We start from the raw sequence: 24037 nt of genomic DNA on the forward strand, positions 1-24037 counted from the left end.
AAATACCAGGCGGAGTCCCTGGGAGGAGCATTCCAAAAATGCATGTTCCCTGGCCCTATTCCCAGAGGCGTGACTCAGCTGGCCTGCCGTTCTGACAGCAGCGGGTTCCGGTGCGGATGGTCCGCAGGCATGTTCTGAAACACGCTGCTCTTCCGGTGACTCCGGAATCTGGGAAACCTGCTGCCTTCCTGCAGCCCGATCGCGGGAAAGGACAGGCCTCGACCACGGGTCTGTGAAGGGTGGCGGTGGGATACACCTGAGGAGGTGCTCGGTCAGACGGGGTTCTTAGCCGCTCTGGGTCTTCATTCCCTTGTGAATAAAATGTGGTTGACGTGCTCAATAAATGTTCGCTATTATTACCACCCTTATTATCAGCATGAATTCTTCCCAGGCTGCTAGAGAGAGCCCTGGGAAGGGGAGTGCTACATAAATGATCACTAACTTTCTAAGAGTTTTAAAGCAGGTGCCTTCTTTCCCCGCTGGGGCCACGCAGCAGGCCTCCCGGGGCAGGGCGAGGCAGCTCCGCAGCTCCGCTCAGCGGACGTCTCCCTAAAGTGCTGGCCCAGCACGGGACCTTGCCAGGAAAATACCTGGGACCAAGAGTGTGTCACCAGAACAAAGCAGGTGCAAACGTGCACCGGAGGCCAAGGTCCTCCCATGAGTGTGGTCTGGGTTCTAAATATAAACGCCTCGGTCTTAGCAAATCGATGCGCTTCACCTGCAGGAACAGAGCTGAGGACCTTCAAGAGGACTCGCTAAATGTGGCCCAGGATGAAAGCAAAGCTGTCCAGCTCCACGCAGAGCGGGAAGAATTCATTATGTAATAAGCAGGTTCCTGGAAAGCGGGGCAACCTCCGTCAGAGAGTCAAAGTCAAGGGAACCGAATAAGGAAAAGGAAGAGAGCGGAAACTCAACCCCAGTCCTTAGGAGACTCGCCCAGAGATTAGTGACTAACCCTAAGGACTGGCCAGACCCCGCTAACACAGGCCTCGGTCACCCCCAGCCCCGCTGGAGGCACTGGAGCTCACGGCAAGGACCGGGGCTCTTCCTGGACCCGCAGAGAAGCTGAGAAACATCAGGCGGTTTTTCAGAAGCTCCAGGACCGTGCCCCGCCCTCTGACCAGCAGGTAGTAAGTGACAGATGGAAGGGACCCCCTATTTGAGCGACAGAGAAGGTATCAAATGCGACAGACTACAGATTCAGGCTCAGAGGGAGCCCAGCACCTCCTGACACCAGGCTCTAGGTAGCTTACTGCTCGAAGAGGAGTGGTTGTCTCTTCTGAAGGTAAGTGACACAGAAAAGCAGAGATGCCGGTAATGTCTAGTGACGACATGGAAGGTTTCCTGAGCACTCCTGAGGAGATCTAGGACACCAGCTTGTAGAGCGTAGGAAGTGAGCGGGCAGGTTCCTAGACTGGAAAGTTTCAGAGCCCAGGATCCCTGACCTGCAGTCACACAGGGCCCAGCAATGGTACCCTGGGCATTTCTCCCAGAGAAATGAAAACGTGTATTCACAGAACCCTGCCCACCAGGCTCACAGCAGCTTTCTTCATAGTAGCCCCCAACTGGAAAAGGCCTGGGTACTTTATATTTTCCCTCTGCACTGTAAGTGCTCACGGCTGGGGCCCCAGCCGAGACCTAATGAAACAGAACCAGCATTTTAACAAGATCCCCCAAGGATTCATGTGCTCATTGGAATCTGAGAAGCATTGATTCTCGACTTCACTATATATCAGAACCACCTGGATTTTTTCTCTATTTTTTTGTAAAATATTTTAAGACAGAAAAATAAAGAATAACAAAATGAACATTGTAGACTTGAAACTCCTGTGTACCTCTCCCCTGAAACAACCATTAAGTAATTTAGTTTATACTTACTGCTTATATTTTTATATTTGTACTGACCATGTACTTATTCAAAACAATACACAGTATTGCTTAGAATGTTTTAAAATTTCACACAAATGAATACCATGCCGTGCCTATCTTCCTGCAACTGGCTTTTTTGGCTGAACAGTTTGTTTCTGAGATTTGACCATGTCGATACCTGTGGCTCCAACTCATTCACTTACCCTGCTGTTTCCTATGGTGCCAACTCCCCACTGGTCCTCCCTCCACCCTCCTATGGCTGGGCATTTCAGTGGCTTCCAATTTTTAACAATGTTGTAATGGACATCCTCTTACAAGTCTCCTTGAACACAAGTGCCATCATTTCCCGAGATCCACGCCCAGGAGGGCATCTGCTAAGTCGTGACATGTGCATCTTTGTTTTTCTACATATCGCCAAATCTGCTTTCCAAAGTGACTAGAGCCGGTCCTCAAATAATGTCGCGTTATTCCACGTTGAGAGGTGCTGTAGGAACTCCACGCTTGTTTATATCAACTAGCCTGTGGTAGAACTGGCTTCATTGTATGTCATCTCACTGCAGTTCCAAGAACCCATCAACGATGCTAAGTGAGGAGTCACTGTATGCCAACTTACCTCTCCCATCAGCAGCGTGTGAGTTCTATTTGCTCCATATCCTAACCAACACTTGGGATTGTCAGAAATTGGTTTTTGTCAGTGTGAGGGACATGAAGTGGTACCTTGCTGAGCTGTCATTGGAATTTCCATTCCTCTGATAACTCAAGGGCTTGAACATCTTTTCCTATGCTTCTCGGCCATCTGAGCTGCCTTGCCTGTGACCTCCCTATCCCACCCTCTGCCTACCCCCTTTTGCAGGCTGTTGGTCTTTTTTCTAATTGATTTGCAGGAATAATTTGTATCTGCTGAATGTCAACGCTTTTTTACAGATGTCTTCTTCCAGAGAGTGGTTTTTCTTTTTCAAACGGTTTTCCTGACATCTTTCATCATGTAGACATTTTAAAATTCTAATGCAGGTATTTTCAGACTTTTTCTTTAATGGTCTTTGTTTTTTGACTTAAACCATCCTTCAGCATCATGATGTCATAGAGATAGTTTCCTATCATTCCTTGCTAAAGTTTTAAAGTCTACTTAATACATTTTCATGTAAATATATAAATGCCCAGTTTTCACCCAGACCTCCTCAGTCAGAATCTTCAGGAGTGGGACCTAACCACCTATAGTTTAAAAAAAAAAATAAATTCTAAAGGTAATCCTCAGAAATGCTGGCACACTCACTTCCTACCTGCTGGATGCGCACAGACGTATCTCCTCTATCAAGTCCCAGGGACCCATCTCATCTCCGTCCCCCGCACGGGCCCATCCTTTATTTTTTTATTTTATTTTTTAAAAATATATATATTTTATTGATTTTTTACAGAGAGTAAGGGAGAGAGATAGAGAGTTAGAAACATCGATGAGAGAGAAACATCGATCAGCTGCCTCCTGCACATCTCCTACTGGGGATGTGCCCGCAACCCAGGTACATGCCCTTGACTGGAATCGAACCTGGGACCCTTCAGTCCGCAGACTGATGCTCTATCCACTGAGCCAACCGGTTTCGGCCCCATCCTTTATTTTTCTGTTCCCAAACCTGAAGTGCTCCCCAGTGGTTGTCCTTTGAAGGAATTATCTACTCCTAGGGCAGTGACGGTGAACCTTTTGAGCTTGGCCTGTCAGCATTTTGAAAAGCCCTAACTTAACTCTGGTGCCGTGTCACATATAGAAATTTTTTGATATTTGCAACCATAGTAAAACAAATATGTATATTTTTGATATTTATTTTATATATTTAAATGCCATTTAACAAAGAAAAATCAACCAAAAAAATGAGTTCGCGTGTCATAGGTTCGCCATCACTGTCCTATAGCATCAGTATTACTGACACATCTCAAACATACCCCTCCGGCCTTAATTACCTTTCCTAATTCTCCCAGAAACACCAGTAGCTCAGTGTGTTTTTTCCAAAACTCATTCAAAAACTTGGTTTCTCATTTCTGTTGGTGCACAATTATTTTCACAATCTCCAAACTACGGAATCACCTCTGACTTCTCCCTGTCTTATAAACTCTACAATCAATCATCAAATATCAGTGATCAACTCCCTCATTGGACCAGCCCAGTCCCTCCGTCTCACAGGCCCTCACTGTTTCACAGATTCTTATACGGCCCTGTCAGTCTTCCTGTCTCCTTACATAGGATTTGAAGGTGAAATAATGGAAGACTTTGGGACACACTGTTTGTTATCACTAATAGTGTGTAAGTGGAGACTAGAGAGCTATTTTTCAAGTATCTGATAGATGATAGGTGGACCTATATTTATTCAATAACTACTTGAATAAATATAGGTTGTGCATCTATACCACTTATTAGGAAGAAAATGTGTGTGTGCTTAAAGAACAACACAAATAAGAAAAAAAAAAGGCTTTTTGTGAAAAGTTAGGGGTAAGCTAGAATTTGCCATAATAAAAAATGTTCTCATTTTAGTAACATAGTTGTTGGGGAGGAAAAACTTTTCCTCTACCCTGTTAGGTTCTGTGACTGGGGCCTGTGAATTAAAATGACAAAAGACAGATTAAAAGGAGAAAAGGAGCACACATTTTATTTTTAATTTTACCTGTTCAAGCGCTCCACAGAGAAGCAAACCCAAAGAAGCAGTTAAATACTGGGATTTATATATCATTTTAACAAAGGGCAATAAACTGTGGAGAAGTGACTAGACGAAAGAAAAGGATTTGGGCTTCTAGGAGTGGTAATCATGGAAGGTAAACACCTGGGGGCAACTGATGGCCTATGAGGGTTGTTTAGCGAGGTTTGAGGTTTGCGCATGAAGACTCATCTTGGTGGCCCTGTTTCTCTGCTGGCAGTGCTGTCCTCCTCCTCCTGGTACAGGAGAGGGGAGGGGGAGGGGGCACCTTTACAAAAGGAGATGTCTGCCCTGCTTTTAGGCAGATGGGGGGAGAGTGGAGATGTCTTCCCGTGTCTGCTTTTTCTCAATTGCCTTCAGCTCAAAATAATCCTTAGGCCAAAGTGGCAGGTTTTTAGGTGGCATATTTTGATCCCCTTCATAGCCAATACTAACATGTGAAAAATTCTTTGTCTCAAACATAAAAGTAAATGCTAAGGAACTGATTGAATTTCACCTTGAGGTAACCCAGGAGAGGGGGATGGCCCAGCTACTTTTTAAACAACCTCTGTATCATATTCTAATTTTCTGGGCCAATTTAGACCCATTCCATGCTTATCTGTGTTGTTTCCCTCCAAGCACATGCAGAGCACGTAGTAGAAGAAAAGCAGCTTACTCTGTGCTTTTGAGGTCAAACTCTATTTTTGAAAGATTTTCTAAAATTTTTACTTCACTCAGCTACTCTGATTCTGAGATAGTTTAAGAAAATGAAACCATGAAACCATGGGTGAGGGAAAGTGGTGAGGGAAGGGGAGGGGGATGCTCTTTAAAGAAAGCAAAATAATAGATAAACCAAATGTATAGAAAGAGAGGAGGCAAAGTATCTTAACTGAGAACATTTATTATTAGAGGAGAGATGACAAGAAACAGCCAGCCAGCTTCCACGGCCAAAACAAGATTTATAAAAATGAGTGTTGGCCAAAGTGAATTTAGGGCAGGAGGGCCTAAACTAATTCCTTTTGCCTCTTAAAAGCAATGATTAAAAATGTGATAATATCCAGGCTCTATTTATAGTGTGTCCTTATGGTGTTCTGTACTGTACTTTGGGATGAGGTGAGCACCAAAAATGGGTTGCTGGCCCAGGAGGACTGTACAATTTCAAAGAATAGAAAACTTGAATCATCAAAGGAATACAATTCTTAGTAATGGCATAACCTCCTTGAGGAAAAATGATTGCTTTTAGCAATTATCCCTCGAGGGGATGTGGAGCTCAGTGGTGAGCAGGGCATCTGCAGCCTCTGTTCCAAGCCCAGGGCCAGGATGTTCTGGCAGAGAGCGCCCATGCTCCTCCCCCACTCACCTGTGAGCCCACGTCATCCTTGACCTGCGAAGATCCACATTCCTCTCCCTTCAGTCAGGTGGCCTCCCTCCCTGGGGACCTCACTGTTCCTGCACCTCTGTGCTAATGAGGCTCAAACCAAACCTCCAACTTGACTCTTTCTCTCCAATCAACTGCAAACTCAGACTTCCAACTGCTGGATAGAGTTCCGTGGACACCTGAGCAGCCCCTAAAACATAACCAGGTCCGGATCACACTCACTCCCACTGCTGCATTGGCATCTCAGTTAGCAGAACTGCCATCTTTCCCCCAGTTGCTCAAGGTACCAAGTCCAGAGTCATCTCTGTCTCCTCTCACATCCAACATCTAATCAGTCGCCAGGCCCTGTCACTGCTGCCTGCACAGCATTGCTTTTGAAAGTTGTAGTAGGTTTGTATCGGTGTATTTGTATTTCATTCTTTGAAGACAGAACACACTCTCTTGATTCAAAACTAAAAGGCTGAACAGGGCAAAGCCTCCCCCTCTGCACCTCCTCTCCCCCCTGGAATGTTCGTGTGTCTCCCAAAGATGCTGGATGCGTTTACAAAGAAAGAGAAATACCTATTCCTCCCCTCCCTCCTTACTTTACACAAATGGCAGCAAACCATGCACAACTCTACTTCTTGTTTTTGTTATTTTTAAGTTCATATTCCTTGGCGATCTTTCCAAATCAGTACCAAAAAGCTCTTGTATTCTTTCTTATGGCCACATTGTATTCTACTGAGTAGATGGACCCAATTTTATGTAACCAATTCCCTAGATAAAGGACTAGTAAACTGCAATGCACAACCTTGCACGTGCCATTTGGCCCCGAGGACATGTGCAGAATTCCACAAGGTCTCCGAGTCCCTTGTCCCTTCTCTCCTTTCCATTTTCACTTTCTCTGCTTTATCACAGACCTTCCTTGGTGCAGAAGCCTTCTAACTGGCATCTCTGCTCTATGACCCTTAACTTACACCCAACAAATATACTTAGTGAGCCCTTTCTACATGCCAGGTACTCTGCTAAGAGGCGAGAACAAGAGAATCAAACCCAACAAAACCAAACAAGCCTCTCCTAACCAGACCCACAGATCCCTGCCTGGCTCACAGTTGTTAGAGTTTTGGGAGCTTATCAGTCAATCATCTGCTCCCTTCTCTATGTTTTGAATCGATTGGGAATTAGTGACAGGAGTTGGGCAAATGGGAATCAAAATATAAATTTCCTCACTGTCAGAGTTTCATTGGCAAACAGCCCTAGAGCCCAATGCACTTCCAACTACTACTCCCTTCCCCCAAGCGTGGAGCTGAAACAGTCCGCTCTGTAGAGGGGCAGACCCTTGCCTGCATGGCTGCCGGGGAATTGCTGTGTCAGTCTCCACTGTCAATCTCCAGCAGGGGAGACCAATGCAGATGGGGCTCTAGACCTGTCTCTAGAAGACTCAGGTGGGTTTTTCCAGATGGAAATAGGAGAGAAGATAACACACAGCTCTGTGGGCAAGCAGATCCTGGACAAGTCTTAACCGTTCTGCACCCAGCTTGCTTCCTTATCTGTAAAATGAAGCTAACAGGAGCTACCTCATCGGGTTTTGTTTTTTTGAGTGTGAAGACTAAATAAGCAAACGCATTTAGGATGTTTGCGCAGATGCCCGGTATGCAAGTAATCAATAAATATTTGTTGAATGAATGAGTTAATGAAAGAGTGGTCCACAGAATCGCAGTTCTTAAAGCCATCTTTCCAGCACGGCTTCCAGAGAACCTAAACCTAACATCAGCCGCCAATCACCAGGGCCGAACAGGATTCACCAATACGGCCCAGATTATGCCACTCGGGCTGCTTCTTATAGGTTCTTCCGACGTTCCGCCCGCCTCCTGGATTGTGTCATCTGCGCGATGCATCATGGGGCTGGTAGTCTAGAGAAGAGGTGGTGCTGGCTGGACCACTGTGAGGACCCAACCCTCTGCCTGGTGCTCTGAGGAAGGGAGAGCTGCTCTGGCAGATGGAGCCCTGGCATCCCTTCTCTCCCTTGCAGCGTGCCAGGACTGCCCAGGACTCTGGTTACCAGAGGCCTCCAAAAATCCGGAGCATTTTGCTCAGAAAATTCAATATTCACTGAAATTTGAGATTTCAGTTTCAAATCAAGAAAATATTCAATTCTCATACTCTCATAAACAGACCGCAGGGGCCCTTTGTGGAAGGTATGGCAGTAGTTCTGAAAAGTCGGCGGTGACCCCAGACGTCCTCTAGTTTCCCTGAGGAATCAATCCACAACAGAACTAGCAATTCGGAATTTATCCGAACTCTGTGAACCTTGTCTATTTAAATCGGCACCATCTCGTAACATCATAAAAGCTACCCACGGCTCCCCATTGCCAAGATATAAAGTTCCGACCTCTTAGCCAGGCATATACGATGCTTTGTAACTATTTGGCATCTCTTTATGTGTGGTCACATTTTTTAAAGCAGCCTTTCTCAACATCTGCACATGCGAATCAGCTGGGGCTTCATAAAATCTTGGTATTTGTGTCCCACCCTAGACCTCCGGATCCTGGAGGGATGGTGCAGGCTTCTGTTTGTTTTTAAAGCCTCCAGGGTGATTCTCAGGTGCAGCCGGGCAGACAACCGCCACCGCTGCCATGCCTGTCAACACTGCGGGGCACACTCTCAGGGCTCCCAGCCTTAGCTCCACCGTCCCCTCTATGTAAAGTGGCCTCTTCCCCCTTTCCTGCCCGGTGACGCGCATCCTGCCCAGCTAAGCTCACCTGCGGCCCCTCTGCTCCCCATCCTCCAGCGGTTACTTACTCCAACCGCAGCGGGTGCACGCTTCTTTTCTGGGAGCACGGGGATTATCAGGATACTTGTGTTTCCCAGGAAAGGCTACAAGTTCCTGGAGAAGAAGAGTCTTCAGAGTCCTCTTTCACCCACTCCAGAGCCACTGAATCTGAATCTGGGGGTGGGCCTCGGGCATCAGTTGTGTCTTAAGCCCCACAGGTGATTCTGACCCATCCCCCCGTGAGGAATTAGCTTCACAAAAGCACTGGGTACAGTGAGCATCCATATATATTTCTTGCATTAAATTGCGGAAGTGTCTCATTGTTTTTGTCTAATTTAGTTTTACTGTTGAAAGTATTACAAATGTCCCCCTTTCCACCCTCCCGCCCCCCATTAACCCCCTCCATCCTGCTCCCTTCCTTTCCCCAGCCCTTCCCGGCACTACTGTCTGTCCATGGACTGTGCCTCTATGCATAAACGTCTCATTTGTTTTCAAGCCAATCATACCTCGGCACCTAGTTGCCTTTGATTCCCCTGGAGAGCTAAGCACTCTGCCTTGTACTACCTTCTCCAATCATTTACTCATTCATTTATTTAACAGATATTATTGCACACCATAACAAAACCCTGGGGGTTCAGGAGTAAACAGGAAACCATAGTTACCACCCTATTGGGCTTAGAATCTAGTAACATATTAGTTATAGCATAGTTATTATTACCACTTTTCTGAATAATGTTGGATTTCCCCCTCTACATACTATAAGGGAATCTCATATTCTCTTATACCCCCAGTATGTTATATAAGACATTCTGTAAAGGTTTACTGAATCAAAGCAACACATTTCGTAGCACATACCACAAATTAGTTAGCATTTATTTGTGTGGTTATTTGATTCTGTCCCATGAGCTGCAAATGCCCTCAACACACGAATTGAATCTGTTTTGCTCACTACAGCTGACACAGGGCCTGGCTGAGCAGGTACTCAATGAATATTGTTAAGTAAATAAATAAATAAATAAATACATGAATAAATACATGAATAAGATATCATTAAGAACAAAACCTGAAATCTCCCAAACCAATATCCACTCCTTCTCCCTCCCTATTCTCCCCCACAAAAGGTCATTTCCTCCCTGAGCACTGAGGGATTTCAGGTGACAGTGAACATGAGCCCAAACAGAGGATGTTCTTCTACTTACTTACAGGGTGACCTGGGACTCTGCTTCAGGGCCTGTTGCTGGCCACGTCTGAAGGGGCTGGATGCGGAAGGAGAGAGACGACGTTGCTTTCCACAGAAGGGTCTGTGCGACCTGGCCCCCACAGGACCCCTTCGTCAGCGGATCCATCGGTGGGCCTGGAGGCGGAAGCGCTGTGCTGAAGAAGGATGGGAAAGGCACTGAGAACGGAGAAGAATGACAGGCCGATCACTGGCCCATTAGTCAGCAAGGGGCAGGAAGCCAAGGCACTCCCAACACCAGTGTCCCACCAAGCCCGCATCACGCCCTTCTGCATGAGCAAGCTGCGGAGAGAAGGCCCCGTCCACATCCCCACGGCCTCAGCCTGAGTGAAGGCCCACACTGTCCAGTCAGGGGCTCTCGGGCAAAAGGAGGTCAGTGAGTATCTAAACCACCTCAGACTCATCCAGGAAAAGGCACCCTCACCCCGTAAGGGCAGCTCTGTCTAGAGGGCTTCCAGAGAACCACCAGCGGGAGCCTCGAGGTAGTACGTAGACTGTCTCCTCATCTCCAGTTAAAGTTTCCAAGAAAAGCCAAAGAGCGGGCTTACACTGGCCATGACACTGTAGACCAAACCCACATTTCGAGAGGAATGGCATAGAGCAGGTATCAGTGGATTAACACACGACTGCTTGTGGGAATACACTGAGATATGCAGCCTGAAGCCTGCCTGCTCCTTTCTCTGCCCACAGACAGGCAAGCAAACAAAGCCCAGTGACTTAGAAATGGGACATAAAAAGCACCCTTAGATAACACTGGTCAGAAGGGACTCCTTATAATGACTTCTTTTTTACTGAATTTATTGGAGTGACATCTATAATAATAAAAGCATAATATGCTAATTAGACCAGACATCCTTCCGGATGTCCTTCCGGATGACCTTCTGGATGAAGCCGCGGCGGCAGAGGGCCAAGGTAGCTGCTGCGGCAGTGGGCCTGAGCCCCTTGCACGAATTTCATGCATCGGGCCTCTAATTAGTTAATAAAAGTATATAGGCTTCAGGTGTTCAATTTTATAATAAATCATCTATACATTGTATTGTGTGTTCCCCACCCCAAGTCAAGTCTCCTTCCATCACCACTTTACCCTTTACCCTCTTTTACCCCCTCTTCCCACCTTTCCCTCTGGTAATCACCATACTCATACTGTTGTCTGTGTCTATGAGGTCTTGTTTTGTTTTTAATTCTCATCCGAGGATATTTTTTCCATTGATTTTTAGAGAGAGTAGAAGGGAGGGGGAGGGGGAAAGAGAGAGACACACACACATTGACTGGTTGCTTCCTGTACTTGCCCCAACCTGGGCCAGGGATCGAACCTGAAACTGAAGCCAAGGTATGTGCCCTTGACTGGGAATCAAACCTGCAACCCTTTGGTCCGAGGGCCAATGCTCTAACCACTGAGCAACCAGCCAGGGTTTTTGTTGTTGTTTTTGTTTAATCCCTTCAGCTTTTTCACCCAGCCCCCAAACCCCCCTCTGATAGCTTACAGTTTATCTTTTAGTTTACTTTAATCTTGAAATAAGATTAATTCATTGTTTTAACATGTTATTTTCTAGCCCTTTAATCTTTAAGTTTTGTTTAAAAATACTTAAGTGTTAGTTCTTTTAAACCTTTATCACCATTTAATTTTATATTTTTGCCATACCTTTACCCCTAGTTTCTGAGTTCTTTTTTTATACTTTCATCTAATTCTTTAGCTTCATTTTTCTAACTGTTTGGATTCTGTTTCATCATTGTTAATTTTAATCCTTTTTCTCATTTCTGTTATCTTTTCTAGTCTTAACTTCCTAGTTTAAAAAACGTACATTCCTTTAATCTTCTGATATATTTTATCTTTATTGTCTCGCTATTTAACATAGTGGGCAGTTGGAGAACTTCTTGGAAAGATGGAGAGTAAGCGCTCATCTGCACAACTCCTTGGAATCCATGGGAATCAGCAAAAATAGCCCAATATTCAGAGAAAACGTATTGAAACAAGAGAATGGCCAAACTCCATGCTATAACTCCGAAGACCTGTGTACACAATGAAATGTTGACAAGCTGAAAGCGAACATGGAATTCTACCTGTAATGTGATGGGAGGGAAATGACCAAGAATGCTCTCCAGGCCTCCCCTGGAAGCAGGGGTGGGGCTGGGCAGGAGCTGTTTCTGCTTCATTCCCCCGCTCCCCCCACTGCCCAGCTTTCTAAAAGGGAGGGGGGCCTAACCTGAGAAAGGCTGAAGAAGAGAAGAAAAAGTATATCTTAGGAGCCACTCGAACCTCTTGACCGAAAGCTTATATGAACCCCCTAAGAAGGCCCGTGAGTCGGGAAATGACGCCGAGCCAGGCCCTCTTTGAAGGGACCTGTTTGCCCTGAAGTGGGGGGAAGGGAGGAAGAGTTGAAAATTCAAGGGAAGTCCTGCGTGGGGTCACCCACACCACAGCACAGGGGACTCTGCAGATGGGAGGGACAGCCTGGGGAGAGAGTGAAAACAGGTGGCCCGTTCCCACAGCCTCTGCACCCTTCCTGCCCCGCAAGAGGCGTCAGGACCGGAGCTCCAGCTCAGGCTCCGAAAGCCAAGGTTCACTGCTGCTCAGACGAAAGGGCAGGGGGTCAGGTGAGTCTACCCTGTTATTAACAGGCAAACCCAGACCCAGACGGAAGCGCTTCAGTTCAAGGATGAGCATCAGGAGTTCGCTGGCCCAGACCCACGAAATAAGGCTTGCAGAGGCCGAGGGAGAGGACAGAGCAGGAGACTTTTAGCGGCGCCAGATGAACAACAGAACAGCTTTGTTTTCTCAAGAAAATGAAAGATCAAGAATTCTCTGAAAACAAAAGATCAGATAGAAGAGGCAGACCTCCCAAGGCTCCAGGATAAAACTGCCTGAACTGGCAGGAGGGGCTGATCCACAGTGAGGAGGTGCTCTCTGGGGGTAGGGCCTGGGAGAGGGCACCAGGGGTCCAGGAGTGAACGCCTTGGGCGGGTGCTTTTGTGTGTGTGTGGTGGGGGGAATCAGGTATTACACTGGGGACAGACAGCCCTCAGAACTCAGTTCAGTTTTCTCCTCTTCTATTGGGACTCCGAGCCCTTGGTGTGCCTTGAGTGTTAGTATTGTGAGTCTAAACGGAGGGCAGTCATGAAAATGTGGCCACTTCACAGTGAGCCCTCTGCTGCTGGCCACGCGGCCACCGAGAGCTCCCGAGGGGACCTGGCAGCCTTGGTGACACGGCCAGGCCTGCTGAGGCCCAACGATGCCGCAGAGACGGACCATGGGAGGATACACTGTGGCACAGGTGCCGCCTCACGTGCTGGTAGGCAGGTCCCTGGATGTAAGTGGCATAAAAGGCAACAAGGTCTCAGTTCCAGCTCCTTTGACGTGGCCGGTTCTCCCACGGCGCAGGTAGCGTTGATCGCGGAGTTTCAGGCGTAATTCCACCAGGAACGGGGGAAGCTTCCGGGAGCCACACCCACTGCCTTGCCTTTTTTATCTTGTGCATTATTCCTTGCTCAGACTGTGGGCTGAAAACGACCTTAACCCAAGCTCAAATCATCACTCTCGCCTACCTTCAAACCGAGACCAGCTCTGGGCGTCAGAGATGGCTCAGCGGCCACGGGAGCAGTAGTCCCTGCAGAGCGGGGAGCAGTGGGAAAACAATTTCCTTCTGTTCCCAAATCTAAACTGCCCCCTCCCACACACAGTCACTCTGTCCGGTACCCTTCTTCCCCCGAGCACTCAGCATCAGCGAAGTCATCATGGTTACTCCGTCTTCTACTGGCGCATCGTCTGCCCTTGTCCACGACAAGTTAGCTCCCGGCAGCAGGCGCCCCACCTGGCCGTTCTCAGTACCCTGTGCCCAGCACACAGAGGGCTCAATACATATGTGCTGTGTGGATAAGTGACACCAGCTACCTGAGGAGAAGGGTCATTTGGAACAGGGAGGCTGTCAGGCTGCTTTGGCCTTTTTTTGACTGAGGTCACTGGTGGCTGCAGGCAGACAGGCCACAATGGGACCTGCTCAATTTCTTTGCCAATCTGAGGGGCAGATTGGCTGCCAGGGACGCAGGGGCACAGCAGTTACAGGAACCTCCCCTGGCATGCTGCCAACTTCTGATCAGTGTGTCTAATGCATCTGTGCTTTATTGCAGAAAGATGCTGCTTGTGGCAGATACTGTGGGACGACTGGCTCAGTCCCTATTTCAACCCCATTCCAGGGTGCAGAAGTTGGGAAGTTAAAAATGCTATTGTCCTAACCTCCTTTGCAGGTCTGAGTTCTGGCCGTGATCTAGATTCCACAGCTCAGGTTCAGAGAGCCTCTGATCTGGCACGGAGCCAGGCAGACTCAGCGAGAGGATCCAGGGCATCGCCCGGCGTTTGCAGGTCAGGGCAGAGCCGCCGTGGCTCTGGAGGCGGCAGCTCCTTGGCAGCTGCTGCATCAGTCAGTGTCTTGTTGGGAGGTGGCCGCTCTCCTGTGCACACAGAGCACAGTGGTTCTGGGCGCTGGGAGCTGCTCCTGGGAGCTCAGACTGGAGCCTGCTGCCCAGCCCGGCCGACAACTTTGTAAGCACTTAATTCCCGGGTCACTGTTAAACCCGTCCGCTCACCGCAGGCAGAGTGGATTCCGTTGGAGGCAACAGATTACCGAGTGACCGTCATGGTGACGCCGGTCCGGGTGGATTTTGAGCTTCCAGTTCTCGTGACCCTGTGGCACAACTTCCTTCTGGTGGGTGCAAGGGCATAACTTCGAGGTGACACCGAAAGGAGGCAGTGCTTCTATGGGAAGGCACGGCATTCTGCTATTTGGGTCTAAGAGAGCTTGATCCCAGCGCTACGCATTTCTGCTCCAGCAGCAGGGCGCCGGCCGAGGGAGCCGATAACTGCGGGGTTCGGGGTCACGCTGCCGCCAAGGGAGCCACTAGTTGCGGGGTTCCGGGCCACGCTGCCCTGGGGCTGTGACCCATCTCTCTCCCGCACCTGCTCAGCCGCCTGAGTCTCTGCCAGCACCGCCACCAAAACCTGTTGGGGCAGGTCTGTGCCACTGCAAGCACCTAACAGTCGAGAGGCGCTAATGCCTTTCACCTCTCTGGTGATAAAAATTGTACTGCCTCCTGAAGTCAGCCGGCTAGCGGGGAGCGCTGGCTGCCGGATGCACTTTCATGTCCTGAGTCCAGGCTGTGTGGTCAGCCCTCCCGCCCGCTGCGATGGGAGGTCTAGCCGGGACCATATGCAGAGGGGGCCTACTTCCCGTTCCACGACACCTTTTCAAATGTGGGAAGACAGCTCTCATGTCCTCTGTGAATTTTCTCTTTTTCAAGTCAAATAGCCACTCCCCTGCTGAAATCTTTTCTCTTTGCCGGATCATTCCCATCAGATATAAACATCTTTATAAAGCGAACGCAAAATCAAATCAAATCAATTTTTCAACTCACATCCCTTCCACGCCTGCAGAGTTGGCGCTATTCACTGTTTCCAATTCCTCTTTCATTAGAGCCTGAAGCCCGGCCAGGGAGACAGTCTCATCCTCACTCTCCCCAAGAAACAGCTCTTGTCAAAGGCAACCAGTGACCACACATGCTAAGCCCAATGGCCAATTCTTAGTTCTCTTTTATTTTTATTTTTTAATTGATTTCAGAGAAGAAGGGAGAGGAAAAGAGAGATAGAAACACTAATGATGAGAGAGAATCATTGATCTGCTGCCTCCTGCACATGCCACCCTGGGGATTGAGCCTGCAACCCAGGCATGTGCCCTGACTGGGAATTGAACCATGACTTCCTGGTTTATAGGTCGACGCTTAATTACTGAGCCACACCGGCTGGGCCCAATTCTTCGTTCTTCATTTTGCTTGACACATCAGTAACATTTGACACAGAAAAAATCACTCCCTCTCTGTTTTTAACTGTTTGTGTACACTACTTTGCCCCAATGAAAATATTTTAATGACCTCATGTGTCCATGACACTATTTCACATTTAAGTCTAAATTTTACTTGGGATTTATATGAATAGTTAACCAAAGTTCATCAAAACATAGTCATTCTTCCTGACTCACTAAGTTTATTTATTGATCCCCTTTTCCTAAAGATTCCTGTTATCCTACCCACCCACCCCCAATTTTTTTTTTTTACCTTTCCCTATTTGACTGTGATTCACAGTCACATTAAAGAACAAAACAAAAACCATGATGTATTCTTCTTACATTTCCTACTGGAGGGTCCATACCTGCACTGTCCAATAAAGCAGCCACAAACCACGCTTGACTACTGAGCACTGAACATGTGACGGGTTGGAATCGAGGTGCTGTAAGTGTCAAAGACACTGGATTTCAGGCAGCACAGAAAAAAAGGTAAATTACCTTAATTATTTTCAACACCGATCCTAGCTCTAGAGACAGCCGGACGTGTGGCCCATCTCCACACTTGCACGTGGCGTTAGATCCACCCCCCACCCCCCACCCCCACCCCCGGAAAGCCAGCGGCGAGTCTCGCTGTACAGGCCAAATCCCTCATAACTTCCCGACAGCGTTATTCGCCAGACGCCATCTCTGTTCAGATCTTCAGCTCTAGAAACCAGACAACCAAACATAATTTCTCATATGAACCTTCCACAGCAAAACTAATTTGACTATTGTCTTCCTCCAAGAAAGGAAGCTGGTTTGTATTAACTTAACCTCTTTAGTGAATAATAAAAGATGGATTCTTTTTCCTTCTCACAGGAGAGCAGACATAATATGAAAATGAATTTTCTCCTGTGGGCCCTAAGAGCCCATTATGTCAGCTCAAAGCAAGACAGCTCTTCATAGTCCTTCCCAGGAAGTCTGCTGTTTTTCCAAAAGGAAACTGACAGCAGCACTTATTTGTGATTAAACACTTATGGGCCCGACACAAACAAAAAGAATAACGACAGCATGTGGAAGAATGAAGACGATGGAAACACCTCACACTGAAATACTTGTTTACAAAACCACCTGGAAAAAAGTGTCTCCTGGGAAAAATAAACACAAACAAATCTAAGAATCTGAGTCAGGAGAAACAGAAGGAAGAAGAAAAGAAGGCAACGCAACGCATAATGGATAATTGTTCTTTTCTGCTCTTATCTGGCCTGGAGAACCATATTCAGGAACAAGAAAGCATTTGTCTTGGCATCAAATTTGTTCTCACAGGCGTGGGTATGTGCATTACTAATAAGGGAGCCACTATGTGGGAAGCAATATTTGGGAAAGTAGAAAATATGTTGTTTTCCATTTGTAATTCACAATCTTCTGTCTATGTAGGGTTCTGCACCCACTGTGGCTAAACATAGTAAGGATAATTTATTCACTCAACTGAGGTAGACTTTTACAATAACTTAAAAAAATACAGAAACCCCAATTCTGTGGCTCTGGGGTGACATCTGGATTCTGTATTTTGGAAAGCTTCCCAGATACAATGGCACTATTTTTTTTTTTTTTTGCCAACCCAGTATCCGTCACCCCTCTGGTAATAGTACTGTGATTCTTCCTTTGGACAATCACTATCTCCTGGTCTCTTGTGGATGGAAGTGATCTAACCCCTCAGTCCTGCGTGGGGTACATGACCCAGATGCAGCCAATGAGCACGTTTCACCCTTGTCTACCCCAAAGAATTGGTTCAGGGATGAGCACAGAACCCAAGCGATCCAATGACTGTCAGGCCTGAGACATGATCTAGAACTCCCGAGAAAGAGGCCCTATCTTTCTGTTAGGATTGTACATTGGCGGAAAGTGAGCCTGGAATAGTTCCTTTCTCTCCCTCCATGAGGAAAGACTTCAGCAAGAAAGAAAGCCAACCCAAAAAGAAGAAAGACTACTGGTGACATTATTTGAGACCCTGGATCAATCCTCTCCCAAAGCTTGGTCTACCCTAGCAAGTTCCAGTTGCATAAGCCAATCATTCACCTTGGCTTGTCATTCAGAGCTTTCGATAATCTTTTTTTAAAAAAAATTTAGCAACTGGCAAGGCACCGATCAGAAAAGATCCCAGAGTTACTAGGCCTGCTAGTGGCTGAATGACTATTCAGTGGTGATCACACCTGAGTGGCCAGGAGTGGGAACCATTCGCCTGCTGAGTCTGCACCCCACAATCTGAGCCTCTACTTTTCACCTGGAATCAGAACCAAGGCCTTGCTACTGCAAAGGGCTATGAAAGCAGAATCGTGAATGACGGGTGACAAAGTACAATGAGGTGAGCTTCGGCGCTGTGATTAGGGAAAGGTAACAGTTGCCCAAGAACCGGAAGGCTTGCCTGATGACGTAGTGGGCGCCCTGCCCTTTGATGTAATAGAACATAGAAGTGGGATGGCCAGCTGCAAGGGTTGTCGTAGAAAAGACCCCTGCAGTGCCCTGATGGAGTGGTTTTCAAAGCATGTCCCTGGGCCAGCAGGACTGGCATTACCTGTGAGCTTGTCAGAAAGACACTTCATAGACCCAGCCTCACTCAGTGAGCCTCTGGAGGTGAGGCCCCGAACCCGTGTCAGCAGCCGTCCTGGTGATTCTCACACAGGAGAGGATCGGGAACCACAGCTCCCTGAGCCCCACCCCCAGAGATTCCAACTGAGTAGATGTGGGCTTGAGCTTGAGAATGTGCATTTCCAACAAAAGTCCAGGGAAGGCGGCTACTGCTGGTCCGGACTCGCTGCGTGAACCATGTCTGAGAGGCTGGCCTCGGTGATGCCTCAAGTTCCACTCGTAGAGTCTCTGATCTTCAGGATTCGCCCTGCAAATTGGATCCTACCAATATGTAACCCTGTCCATGCCGTGGCTCACTGTATCGGCACCATGAAGTACTGCCGCCAAAATGACCCAGTTCAGCTACAGGAGAGTGATTGCAAATAATTCAGGCTCATTAACTGTATTTCTTGATCATCACAGTCACAAAAGAGAGCAGACATATTTTCTGAAATAAATTTTAAAGCAACAAGAACACGAGGGAGACTTATTGACCTCCCTCAGGCAAACTAGGCGTTTCTGTACCTCTCGCTTCTAACTCACCCCCAACAGCTTTTTTCCCAGCCAGTCCTAACCAGCGCCCTGTGTACCCACCATCCTCCTCCTCAATCCCTCTCTTCCTAAATCTGCACGCAGAAAGGTGAGAAAGCAAGCCTTGCTCTGAGGGCAGGGGAGGAAGAAAACTTGAATGGGCAAAGCTAAAATTTTAACAAGGCCAGGGAAGGGAAAGGCAGAGAACTCTCAGATAAATGTTAATCATTTTTGTCCAGAAAAGTTACCATTCGTATGCTTTGTGCCCCACACTATTTTTGTCATTTTGTAGAAATCAATTCCTTTAAAGCTCACATCAATATTATGAGACAGGTGTTACTGTCATGTTTCAAATGAGTGAATCAAGGCTCAAAGGGGTTAAGCAACATGTCCGAGGCCACATGCACAGCAAGTGGAAGGACAGGAAATTGAACTCAGGCCTGTCTCATTCCAAAGCCCTTGTACTTGAACACTACCTGATACGCCTTCCCACAAAATCCGGACACACACACATCTAGGGCAATGGGTTTCACGGCATAAGCGCCTTGAGCTGCGGCCTCCGGATTTTGCAGCCAGTCTTTCTCTCGCTGCTACTGTCTGGATGTCTAGCATCAGGGCCACTCCTTGCTCCCTTACATTCATCATGCGCTGTGTCTGCCCGCCAGCTATCAGAGTTGCCATGGGATATTTAGCAAAGGCAGCTGTTATCCTAAAAGTAATGCCTCTTTTCCCACAAGATGATTGAGTAAATATGGCTAAACCAGACTCTGAAAGGCCCCAAACATGAAGCAGTGGCACTTAAACTTGACATAATAGGAAGTGAGAGGTGAGGACTTCGGAGTAAGGGAGGCTAATCTGGCAGTGTGCCCACAAACGAGGAGCATGAACCAGAATCAGCCGCAGAGAATCCACACGCCCATGACCACCTTGGACTTTCTGGAACAGTAGGCCTGGAGGAGGGACCCACCCACTTGTATGGTTAAGAAGTTTCAAGCTGATTCTTCTCTTGGCCCTAAGAGCCCACGATGCCTGTCCAAGAGAAGGTAGCTTAATAGGCTTACTTACAAGTAAGACAATTTTGATGAATAGATTAAACAGGGATTTTGTTTAAAAACAACAGGAGAAATTGTAGATGGACACTGGTTTGTTTTAAGTTAGAGAAGTCGTTCTAATCAAGCACAAACAGGAGGAATAAATAGATGTGACCAAATTTTTAAAAAGATAGTAGCCCTGTCGGGTGTGGCTCAGTGGTTGAACATCGACCCAGGAATCAGGAGGTCACCAGTTCGATTCCGGGTTGGGGCATTTGCCCAGATTGTGGGCTCCATCCCCAGTGGGGAGCATGCAGGAGGTAGCCGATTGATGATTCTCTCTCATCACTGATGTTTCTCTCCCTTTCTCCCTCTCCCTTCCTCTCTGAAATCAATAAAAGTATATATATATATTTAAAAATAGTAAAAACTTTCATCAAAAAATACCATAAACCATGTGAAAAGGCAAATAATGAACTTCAAAAAAATCTCTGCTACATATTAGACCAAAAAAATTAATGCCCACAACAAATAAAAAGTGCTCCAATGAGGAAAAAAATAAACATTCCAAAGGAAAAATGGGCAAAATTCATGTATATATTTCATTAAAAAACAAATACCAACTCTTAATAAATATAAGAAAAGTTTCACCTACTTACTAAACAAAGAAATTAAAATTAAAACAAGGTACAGCTTTGGCCAATACTTATAAATGATAATGCCTCGCATGAGATGACTAAAAGCAGGCACATTTATATGTTCTTAGAGAACTGTGAACTGGGACAACTTTCCAGTGGGCAATGTGGCATTATGCCAAACGTTCATTTTCTTGGATTCGATAATCCCCCATCATTTCTATGAATTTACCTTAAGGAAGTGACCACCTCTTCATACACAGGCGAACGCACATGGATTCAATGTGTCCTTAGTAGAACTGAAAAACTGGCGATAAACTGCATTACAATAATCAAGGATGAGTTCAATCAATTGTCCTCCAATAAACAAGTTATTTTGATGATCAGAAAAGCGGTAATCATTATTTCTGAGGTTTACATGATAATGTCATGGAGTGTTACGTAGGTTGTGTCCATCTACAATTTCTCCTGTTTTTAAACAAAATCCCTGTTTAATCTATTAATCAAAATTGTCTTACTTGTAAGTAAGCCTATTAAGCTACCTTCTCTTGGCCAACCTCTTGTGGCCAAGAAGTCATTTAGTCTTTCAGGTGTGATGTTGTGAGGACAGAGGAGGGAGTGATAGCAGTGAAGAAAAAATAATTTTCCTATTTGGTGCTGTCCAATATTGTAAACGTTAGTCATATGCGGCTACTTACATTTAAATTAAAGTTAGATAAAATGTAAAAATTCAGTTTCTTAGTTGCATTAGCCATATTTCAAGTGCTCAACAGCCACAGGTGGCTAGTGGCTACCGTATCCGGCAGCACAGATTACGGAATGACTGGAAGGTTCTATCGGGCAGTGCTGAGGGAAACATTCCTCCCCACACCTGGATCCAGTCTGGACCCAGCTCGGCTCCTCTCTTCAGCCTCATCCTTGGTACACCTTTTCTCCAGAAGAGCAGACACCATATGTGTCTGGCTCCCCCAGTCTAGTGGGGGAGACGTATTACCCAGGTAATTACACACCATGGAGAGCACAGAGCTCACCTGGGGTCAGGGAAGTCTCCCCAGAGAAGGAGGGGAGGCATTACCTAGCAAGCAAGGAAAAGACCACTCTAAGTGGAGAAAGGAGCAGGATATGAAACAGCACAGCATCGGAGAGTCATTGCCAGCTGGCCAGGCATGTCATCCTTCAACAGACAGTGCCTGCGATGGGCGGGGCCTGAGACTGGTTCTGGGGACAGAGGGTGAACTGGACAGCACTGGTCGCTGTTCTCAGGCGCTTATACTCCCATCCGGTCCTGCAGGAGCGCAAGGGTGAGGCAAGGCGTGCAAGGACCTCGCAGCTCATCCTAAGGATCCTCGGTGCTTTTTAGCCAGCAACTGAAGCTCTTTTCGTCTCAGTGAGGACCCGGGTCCGACCTCCTGTCCCTCTCCTTGTCCCGGACCCCAGTGCCATCACTGCTGCAGGTGGAGAGCTGGTGGCAGGTGGGAGAGGAGGGGTGTGTGGAGGGGGACGCGTGCAGCAGCGGAGGGACACCGGGGACAGTTTGGGTAAGATGCCTGGCGGGCAGTGAGGGTGTGGATGGGGAGGAGGAAGGATGAGGAGGGAAGTCCAGTGGGGCGGCTGCTGGAGGCACCTAGAAGCGAGGGAGCTGAAAATGCAGGGCCAACTTCAGCGTCGGCGCGGAGAAGGCGCTCCGAGTTAGGAAAAGGCTCTCAGCACCGAGGCTGGCGGAGTGGAGGGAGCGCCGCCCAGCCCGCGTCTGCGGGGCAAGGTTCCAGGTTGGAGAAGGAGCCGGCGTTCCCCAGGCCCGAGGAAGGGGGTTCCCCAGAAAGGGAGTCCGCGGGTCAGAGAGGCTCGAGGGCCCCCCCTGCTGGGGGCCTCCCCGCGCCAGGATGGGCGGGGCTGCGAGGCAGCAGGTGTGCGTTCCCCGCGGGGCGAGGACCCGCGGCCGCCGCTGGTCCGGGTCCTGGGGCGGCGCAGAACGTTCCCGGGGAAAGGGAGACCTTCCTGGACGTTAGCAGGGCAGTTGCCCGACCTTGTCCTTGAGCGATTTACCAGAGGCCGGCCGGGCACAGCCCCAAATCCGCCCGGAGCCACGGCGAGGCTCGGGGCCTGCCAGAGCCGACGCTTGGCCGGGGTCTCGTCCGGTCCGGATTCCCGACGCCCGCCAGGCTCTCCTCTGGGGCGACCCCCTCCCGCACCGGCCGCCGGGCGGCCCGGTTCCCCTCGACCCCCGGCCGCCCCGCCTAGGCTCCTCTCGCGACACCCTCAGACCCCCGGCGCCCCTCCCCGCGCCGTCCGCGCTCCCCTCCGACCGCCGCATCCCCCGACGGGCCGGCCCCGCTCCCGCCTCTCCCGGCGCACCCCGCCTGGCCGCGGTACCTGGGGCTCTCGAAGCTGCACCCCCTGCGCCGCAGCGCCGCCCTCTTCTGCCGCAGGAGCGCCGCGGCCTCCCCACCCGGCGCTGGCTCCATCGCCCCGGGCGGGGACCGCGGGCTCGAGAGCACTCGGGTGGGCTCGGGCTTCGGCACCGCTCGGCCGGTCGCTCGGCTCACGCGCCGCAGCCCACGCCCCGCCCCGCGCGCCTCCGCCCGGTCCATGCCCCGCCCCTACCCCGCCCCGAACGTCAGCCCCGCCCACTCTTGGCCCCTCAGCCGGGTCCAGACCCCGCCCCTAACATTGGCCCCGCCCACTCCATTCCCCTCAGAGAGATCTAGGCCCCGCCCTTGCCCTCTACCTCCGAACTTCAGCCCCGCCCACTCCGCGCTCCTCCTCCTGGCAAAGGCCCGACCCCACCTCTGCCCGCACTCTAGCCACGCCCATCCCGCTCCGGTCCGGTTCGGTTTCGTGGCTGGCTCTCCGCACCTCTGCTCGGCCTGCACGTATTAAATGCCCACCGCGTCCTTAAATGTCCATAAGGTCCACGGCCCGCGCCCCTTCCGCTCCTTGCTTCTCAGCGCTGACCCAGGCCCCACCCACCTACCCCTGCACTACTGAGCTCCCGCGCAGGCCCTCATCCCCGCCCTCCCCCCAGGGTCGGCTTTCTGCAGCATTGCTCCTCCACATCTCACGACCCCGCCCTTTCTAATATAGCACCTTCTCCTCGGAGGCAGCCCCCGCCTTTTCTCCCCAGATCCCCGAGATTCCGGGGCTCCCTCATGGAGCCTTCCTCAACCCTGCGGGGTGCAGAGCTCGGCCCTCAGCCCCGCCCCGCCAGACCCGCCGGCGATCTGGCCCCGCCCACACCCGTGCCCAGGTCCAGGTCCATCAGTTTCATCTCCGCAGGCTCCAGGTCCCCGGCTCCTTGTGAGCAGAGGTACCAAGCCCACCGTCATGCTAAACAGGCATCCTACCACACTGTCCGCGTTAGCTCGCGGGTCTCTCCGTTCACCAAAAGGAGGCGCGGCTGCCTCCCTGTGAGTCCGCGGGGCTGGAGCTTTGCAGGCTACCAATCGTGGATTCAAGTGTTGACTGCATCACTTTCCAGCTGTGTGACAACCACCACGCCCCACTGT

At 49.0% G+C, this 24037-nt stretch overlaps 1 protein-coding gene across 1 annotated transcript in view; it reads right to left on the reverse strand.

The window, feature by feature from the left end:
• GARNL3 (GTPase activating Rap/RanGAP domain like 3) overlaps positions 1-23062 on the reverse strand; it is a 94431-nt gene extending 71369 nt beyond the window's left edge. The window contains exons 1-2 of the mRNA XM_070430634.1: positions 22905-23062; positions 9863-10033 (exon numbers count right to left, since the gene is read on the reverse strand). Coding sequence (XP_070286735.1) covers positions 9863-10033; positions 22905-22996 — 263 coding nt within the window. The 5' untranslated portion in view covers positions 22997-23062. The remainder of the gene's footprint in view (positions 1-9862; positions 10034-22904) is intronic.
• Positions 23063-24037: the final 975 nt, after the last annotated feature.

The sequence above is a fragment of the Myotis yumanensis genome, unplaced genomic scaffold, assembly GCF_028538775.1.
Source record: "Myotis yumanensis isolate MYYU_CA2020_CCGP unplaced genomic scaffold, mMyoYum1.0.hap1 SCAF_12, whole genome shotgun sequence".
In the NCBI taxonomy this organism is placed as follows: Eukaryota; Metazoa; Chordata; class Mammalia; order Chiroptera; family Vespertilionidae; genus Myotis; species Myotis yumanensis.